The sequence below is a fragment of the Mauremys reevesii genome, linkage group 6 (genome assembly GCF_016161935.1).
Source record: "Mauremys reevesii isolate NIE-2019 linkage group 6, ASM1616193v1, whole genome shotgun sequence".
NCBI lineage: Eukaryota > Metazoa > Chordata > Testudines > Geoemydidae > Mauremys > Mauremys reevesii.
The window spans coordinates 91,888,263-91,896,453 of record NC_052628.1 but is presented as its reverse complement, the minus strand read 5'-3'; the positions used below and the strand labels follow the sequence as shown (position 1 = coordinate 91,896,453).

At 44.5% G+C, this 8,191-nt stretch overlaps 1 protein-coding gene across 6 annotated transcripts in view; it reads left to right on the top strand.

Annotated features, from left to right (window-relative positions):
• The first annotated feature begins 328 nt into the window (after positions 1-328).
• Positions 329-8,191, top strand: part of TRPM3 (transient receptor potential cation channel subfamily M member 3) — a 600,384-nt gene continuing 592,521 nt past the window's right edge. For 5 of the 6 annotated variants that reach the window (XM_039544762.1, XM_039544757.1, XM_039544760.1 and 2 more), the window contains exon 1: positions 329-1,280. In XM_039544762.1, the coding sequence (XP_039400696.1) occupies positions 1,101-1,280 (180 nt within the window). In that variant the 5' untranslated portion in view covers positions 329-1,100. The remainder of the gene's footprint in view (positions 1,281-8,191) is intronic. The other variant, XR_005600452.1, reaches the window with a different exon arrangement.

Here is an 8,191-nt window from a genome sequence, read left to right as displayed (position 1 = left end):
TGGACATGTTCCAACAGGGAAAGGCAATTTACCTCCCCCTTAATTCCCCCCAATATGTTTCCTTGCTTGCATGGGTTGTATGCTTAATTCCCTGGTTCCTAGACTGCAACTTCAATACTCTAGGTTGTAAAATATATAACAGCTTAATTGTCTCCTCTCCGCTCTTGCTTATTTAGAATGAAACTTGCCCTTTAACATCACAGTGGCTTCAGATCAAATTTAGCAGGTTAATCTACAGCAGCTTCTTCATTGCTCTTCGCCCCCAGGGGATCAAGATTATTAAAACCAAACAAACTCACTGGTTCCGGGGGGGGGGGGGGGAGAGAAAGAATCCCGCAGGTGTCTTAACGGATGCTGCTGCTGCAACAATCAACCTGCAATTCATGTGATGAGTTTCACCTGCCGCCACCTCTCACCAAACCCGTGCAAGGGGGCTGTTTTTGCCCACGGTGGGGGGTGCATCCTGGTAAATTAGTGCCAGGAAAGGTGAGGAAGACTTTGGCAGGTTTTCCTGTGGTTGGCACCACCTACCCTCTTGGGAAAGACCAAGGCAAGGTGGAGCTTTTCTCTTTTCGAGATAGGGGAAGGTGCTAGGAGAGTGTCAAGTTTTGTGCCCCTGGGCTGGTCCCTATTAGCTGCACTTTGCTCCTTCGCCTAGTAGAACAACGTGACCTAGAGGTGGCAGGTAAGGGGGGCAGGGCTGCTTGGTCCCGTTATCTCCTCCCCTGCCTCAAGCTGGGGAAGAATTGGACGAGGGGAGCGAAGAAGGAGAGAAGAGCCGCTTGTTCTAAGCCAGCTGCTACCCCCGGTCTCTTGGCAACGTAATTACCAGCGCAACCTGTGCTGCTGTGGTAGCTGGCGTGCGACAGGAACGCCGAGCGGGGCACGGCTCTTCCAGCCCCGGCCCGGCCCCTGCTGCAGACCCCGCCGCCGCGGTGCCCGGGAGCTGCAGCTCCGCGCCTCCAGGGGAGCGTCCCGGGAAAGGCGCGCGGAGCGAGCGAGGGCGGCCGCGGAGAGAGCGCGCCCAGCCGCGCCCGCGAGGGGGAGGGCGGCGCCCCGGCCCAGCCGCGCCGCGGCGGGAGAGCAAACTTGACTCGAAGATGGGGAAGAAGTGGAAGAGCCCGAGTGAGGTGGAGAAAGGCTGCTCGGAGCAGCCGGCGGAAGCGGGCAGGAGACGGAGCAGGAGCGCCAGCCGGGGGAGGTTTGCTGAGTCCTGGAAGAGGCTAAGCTCGAGGCAGGGTTCCACCAAGCGGGCCGGGCTCGCCTCCCAGCAGGCGCCGGTAAGTGCGCGAGGCTCCTTCCCTGTTCGTCTCAAAGCACCTGGACTTGTTGGGGCCCCGCGCCGGGAATTCTCCCCCGCAGAGGACATGCTGGCGGGGCTCCCCTCGGCACAGTTAGCAGCCTCTCTGCGGGGTGGGAGCGGGTTTTCCTTGTGCACTAGGGCAAAGCTGCTGAGGCGTGGCGCCCGTCTAGTTAGCCGGCCTCGCTGGAGAGCTGCTCACATGAGTGCTGGGTCCTGGCTCGCCGCAGCCATGGGTGGGAAAGCCGGCAAGGGAGCGCGTCTCACTCCCACTGGGGGGGGGGGGGAACGGGACTCCCGTGTGTCTTACAGGGAACGTTGTGGTTTGACTCTTGCAATGGCTAAACCCAGTGGCTTGTGAACCTTCCCGTGTGCATCCGCGGAAACCTCGCGGCTGGCGGGCCGTGCTCCTACCCACCCTGTGAAACCCCATCTCGTGGGTGTAAACTCCACTCCCTCCTCTCACTTGTTGCAACACAAGCTTTCCGAATATTAATATCGGCCGTGCATAGGGCAGTGTCTCGATCTCTGGATTGTTGAAATGACCAGATACCTCCACCAATTGATAAGGAAGAAAACTGTTGCATCTTAGGGAAAAAATGTATTATGTCCTGTCTCTGACTAGAGAGAGAGGCAAGGAAACCTCCTGTTGCTTGTACCAGCCCGAATAACTGGGGGTGTGTGTGGTGGTGGTGGGGGGGGGAGGTTTGTCATTTTTAAAGAGTCAAAATGCTTGCCCTGATTTTATTGATGATGGAACGAATTTATAGATATCTGAATAATCAAATAGAACCACCATAAACTATGCATCTCTTACCTACTGGCGTTTTCACATTACACGTAGACTTTCGATTTCATAATGTTCTGTAACTGCTGCAAGGACCATCGCAGCATCTCTCCTTTTGTGATGGTTTTTCTTCTGACAGCCCATTAACACGCTTCTGAAAGTTTGTCCTTTTAAAATAATTTTAAATTCTCTTTAGAAGCAATGCATTATGAATATATGAACTGTTGAACCATAAAAGGGAAAACTGCATTAACCAGATACATTATTTTAAATAATGTAACTTTTTCCCAAATACAAGACTTTAATACAAATAGTGTTTTTGTTTTGTTTTTAAGCTTTTATTTCTTGCTTAATAACACTGGGAGGTTGCATTAGGAATTTGTAAGGTAGATTGACAGACATATATTTATGAATATACACGTATTTGAAAGTATATATCAGATGTTAATTTTCCTGACAAAATGCACAAGAAAATTGAGGGGAACGTATAAATCTCTCTGGGTTGTTATAAGTTTGCGCTCTCATTTTACTTTGCATACCATTGCTGTCTTCCTTTGCTTAGGAAAAATACCATATGTTCTTGGCAAAAACCTGTTGCTTCAGTTCTCAGGTTGTATATTTGATTTGACAGAGTAAGAGCGATTTATTTCAAATGTATGTGCAGATTTGTTAGTTGTCATGTTGCAAGGAAAATATCCACAGGTTGAATATCTATGGGGAAGAACATAAGGGTGAAAAGACCTATGGTAGGAGGAGTGCTATGACAACCAGAAGATATGTGGAGAAGCAATAGTATTCTCATCTATGGAGAAAAGAGAGATTAAAATTCTAACCTGGGGGGCGGGGGCGGTTTAAGGTGAAATTGTGGTACTGCCTTAAACTATTTTTTTCACAAGAGAAATATTCTAATATCAATATTTCAGAAAAAATATTTTGAAGTCTTGTTTAAATTCTGCCTTCTACAAATTTTACAATATATTTTTTGTCTTATAACTAAGATTGATTCTTTGAATTAAATGTAAGTTACAAACAAAATGTCATCACACAGGTTGAAACCATAGTACAGTGTTAGCTAATTTATGCACAATAACAAGAGGAAATTACCAGTTTCCCCCTCCTCTTCTCTTCTCTTCTCTTAAAATGGTATTAAGGTGGCTTTACTTTCTACTTCCAAGGTAATACATGCACACCATAGTTTCAGCTCCAGAAACTGTGGGGAGGGAAACGACAGTAAATGTGAGACTGATTCTATAAATCTTTGTTTATTGCTAACCACAAAACAAACAGGGCACATCAGTGGCTGTTTTTACAACACATCTCCCTATTATGTGATACTCTATCTGAATATTAGCATATAATCTCAGAAAATCTATTTGAGAATGTTAACCTTCTACAGACTGTGTTTGGAGCAAGTAAGAGTAGGGTATGTTCTCCGTTGTTTTGGGAACATATTAGTCAATACATGTGTTGTTCTTTTTCTGTTGTTTTAGATACATTGAACTGGAGCTGTTTGGGATTTTGTGTTTCTTTAAACAGGGGCACAAACCAAAATCCTGTATTTTTCTCAAAGTTCGGATCCCTTATCAGACTGGAACTTTGACTTGAGCTCATCTATATTTCAAAACTTCTCCTCTCATCTCTGACTTTGTTCTCAACTGCCTTGGCTCTTGTGTTGTCATTATATTTGTCCAACAAGGGTGTAATCCAAATATTCTGATTTGGTGTAAAAAAGACTATGGGTGCAAAGCAGTGGAGATTCAACTCTAAAACTTTATCAGTAATCTGCTACTTACTAAGGGGTTTTTATGGTCCTACATGCTACTATTCATATGTATAGTTACACCACTGGAGGAACAAATAATGGAGAGCACATTTTATGTAGATTTTTTTTAAAGGGTTAAATGGTTCAGGCTGAGGTAATTTGGAAGGGAAATATACTATACATTCTGTTGCAAGCATGAGAAGCCTCAATCCTGACAATATTTAATGTAAAGGAAAAGCTTTAACTCAGACTGCTGCCTTAAATGCTAAAAATTGGTTTTCTACACTAAACCTACTGTTCAGCCCAAACACCTTTTTAGATGTGTGGTATTTGCCCTGGCCTCCTCACTTGCACCATATAAATAATGAACCCATTTTGATTGATTTCCGCAATCTTTAAGGTGGTCATTTCAAATATCTAGTAACCAGTATAGGTAAGGAGTACAGCTTTGGCATCCTATTTTACATCAAGAAATATTGGCGAAGGAGGAATGCTTCCATTAACCATTTGTACGTTACATTGCTTGAAGTGTTTGTCATGGGTACACTCCTAAGAATAAATAGTTCTGTTTTTATTCTAATGGAAGGTGTCTTGGCTATTTGCCCAGAAATGTCAGAACATGCCACTAACACTCTCTTAAGAAGAGAGAAGGTTCCATTGGGTATCAGTGACAGGGGAGCAAGATGACATCTGCCACACCCATCAACTACTGCCTACTTACTGAGTAAAAACTTTGTTCTGGAATTCTGAGTTCACTGTTCATGAGTAGCACTCATAGAAAATGCTCCCAACATTGGTAAGCTTTTTGTTTTTGTTACACTTCTCTTTATCTACAGGTGCAGCCAAAGCTTAAAAGACCCAATCATTGACTTTCTAATTATGCTACAGGAAAAGCCAATTATAGCTAAGTTTTAGACATTTTACAAGATATATTTCCAATTCCTTTATTGCCTGCTCTAAGGCTGAGACATGGAGGAAAACCACTCATTAAACTTGTGCTGAAGCTTCTGAGACATGATAGGTCTATAGTACAGTATCTTTAATGTTAAGCATTCCATATCTTTTTGCTGGAAATAGCTGAGAGAGAATAACTCAGCAGCATAATACAGTTACTCTCTGAGTCGATTGACTTCACTTCCCACCTTCCAGCAACAATAGACTCTATCTAGAAAATTTTTTTTATCAACAACCCCCCCGCCCCAATCTATGCCATGCTGCTGGGGACATATAAGTGCTTATACCTGTCTGCTCTTTTTAGATCATGCATGTTACTTGTAACTGCAGTTTCATATAGCTCCAGAATAGTTTATGTAGAAGAATATTTGCCTAAAATAAAAGTTGTCATTCATTCTTGAGGAGGAGGGGTTATTTTCTTTAGAAGCTTGTCTGAAAGATAATGTCTTCAGTATATACAGTAGATCTGTTTTTAAAATCTTACTTACAGTGTAGGCAGTTGCCTGACTTGGGTTTATTTGGGCTTCAGTGTCACATTGAAACATCTTAAATAAAATTACAGATGAGGTTACAACAATAGCCAATTCTATTATCTTAAAATTTTAGAAATTGTTTACTTTCAGTAATGTTCTATAGTACATAGGCTAGCATTGCCACTTAGATGGGTTAGGCCTGCAGGCTTGAGTTCAACTAGTATCTTTTGACAACAAACCCTCTCTCAGAACTATTTCTTTCCAGTTTTTGTTAAGCCTCTGTTTCTTAAGCATTAGAATCTCCAGACATGACTCCATCCCCAGCCTCCCCACAATATGCTTTCCCCCCCCACCAACAACCTCCATCTCTCTGCCACAACATATTTTAAAGTAACTCTACTTTTCAGAATATGCAGCCTCATGGTACAGATCACTTGTATAGTTTTGCTTAGGTCAGTAGTGTAGAAGATACAAGAGCAAAGAAATCCACATAAAAGTATCAACTGTCAAGTATGCATTCTTTACTGAGATGGCCTTGCCTATCCCTCTCATTCTTTGTTCTGGAACAACCTTGGTACCCTTTAAGGTCCGCCTTCTTTGTCATCATTTCAGTATAACCCTTTGTCATGCCCAGCCAAGTCCAACTCCTCCTTTTGTTTTTTAAGCTGCTTCCCTGTGTTAGCTTGCTTCAACCTTCTTGTAACATACCTTAATGGGAGAGGACACTGCTGTCCATGCCCCTTGTACCTAAGACCATAAGTGGGGTGGCGGTTAGGCTCCAGTAACACCTTATCTCTTGGCACCCTTCCTCAAAGTTGAATTCATATCTCTTTAGGGCCATCTAAGTGAAGGTACCCACATCAGAGTATCTTAAAAACAAGATTGGTTAAAAATAGAGAAAATAGAAGTTGGTGGCTTTTTTGTGGATTTTTTTGGGTGTGTTTTGCACAATATCACATCTAAATATTCTAGAAAGCCCAGTTAGGTAGGCTTCCTTATGTTGGTTACAGAGGGGGATGGGAAAAAAATTGTGCATTTCTACAAATTGGGGCTGTTTAGTGGGAACAATAACCAGGTCAAGTGGGTGATGTAGTCCCAGGTGTTATACTGCCTTATCATATCAGGGTGAAGTTGCATCAACAGGTCCACTAAGTGTTTGGACTGGAGCCTTGCCTGGAGAAAATAACAAAAATCTTTGTTGCCCATACAAGGGTTATTGTCCCCTTATTGAGAGATTTCAAAGTCCAGCATATTAAAGTCAACTTTCAACCATGCTACTGTAGAGTCTCTTCACCAGTCAGTCAAGGTGACTTGCATGACTGTGATTCTTGGTTATAGGTGTTATAAATCATGCTGTGTATTTTTCTCTTTGATCACATAGAGCCTGGATTTTTTTTTCCTCGTGACAAGGATGACAAGCAAAGCATTGATAGGTATTATGGATATTATCGCTCCAGTTTTCTTCATGCAAGTATTGCATAATGTCTAAATAGAGTTGAAGCTCTCAAGTGTCTGCCTAAACTTAGATTCAGACATCTTGTTACAGCTGGCTGCATTTTAACTGTATCTGAAGTCTCTAACCAGTGTCTTGGTTGCATGGCTGTAGAGTTCACTGACTAAGTATGAAGCCTCAAATCATGGGACGTAAAAAGTAACAATTAGTAATTCTGTACCTAAGGGTATGTCTACACTACAAGACTATTTCGAATCAACTTAATTCGAATTTGTGGAATCGACCTTATGAAGTCGAAGTTGTGTATCCACACTAAATACACTAGTTCGACTGTGTGAGTCCACAGTAACGGGGCCAGTGTCGACTTTGGAAGCAGTGCACTGTGGGAAGCTATCCCACAGTTCCCGCACTCCCCGCTGCCCATTTGAATTCTGGGATTTCCCCCAATGCATGCTGGGGGGAAAAATGTGTCGAGGGTGGTTTTGGGTAACTGTCATCATTGAACCGTCAATCACGCCCTCCCTCCCTCCCTGAAAGCGCCTGCAGGCAATCTGTTCGTGCACTTTTCTGCTCAGTGACAGCGCAGGCGCCACAGCACTTTGAGCAAGGATCCGGCTGCAGTTTTGGCCGTTGTCAACTCCTCGCACCTTATCGTCCACCTCTTCCACAGTCAGCTGCTGAGAAATAGGGCTACTTTTCAATGGTGCTGCGAGCACTGGTGGACCATGGGGGACGTTTTACCAACATCAACGTCGGGTGGCCAGGCAAAGTTCATGACGTGCGTGTTTTCAGGAACTGTGGTCTGTTTAGACGCCTGCAGGAAGGTAGTTTCTTCCCGGACCACAAAATAAGTCTTGGGGATGTGCAGATGCCTATAGTGATCGTCGGGGACCTAGCCTACCCGCTAATGCCCTGGCTCGTGAAGCTCTGTGCAGGCGCCTTGCACAGCGACAAGGAACTCTTCAAGTACCAGTGAGCAGCGTGACCTGTGACTGTTCAGTTTCTTTACAGAGAAGCTGAACCTGCCCCTGTTTCTTTACCAAGTGACTGTTGACTAGCATCTGCAGTTACATACCCCGCCCACCCCGCTTCCCCAACTTCCAACACACGTTTAAAAATAAAATACATGTTCCACTGTAACTTGACAAAGGTTTCTTTATTGATGACTTTGCGTTACAGGGTTGAAACTGGGACACGGACTGTGCTGGGTAGGGTGTGCAGTGATATAAAGACCGCCTGTAAACTCGAGGAATGACAGGCTCCTGCTCCCAGAGCGGTCTGCAGTGCCGGACTGGATGTTTCAACGGAGCCTGCCATCCCTCCTTTTTGGGACTCTGTGTGCAGGGGCTATGTGGCCTTTTGGCGGGGGAGGACGGATACAGATTCCTCTGCTGCGTGGCTCTGTGGTCCAGGACAGGGACCGTTGCATGAGATCTGTAACCCCCTTCCCCCGCTACAAAGT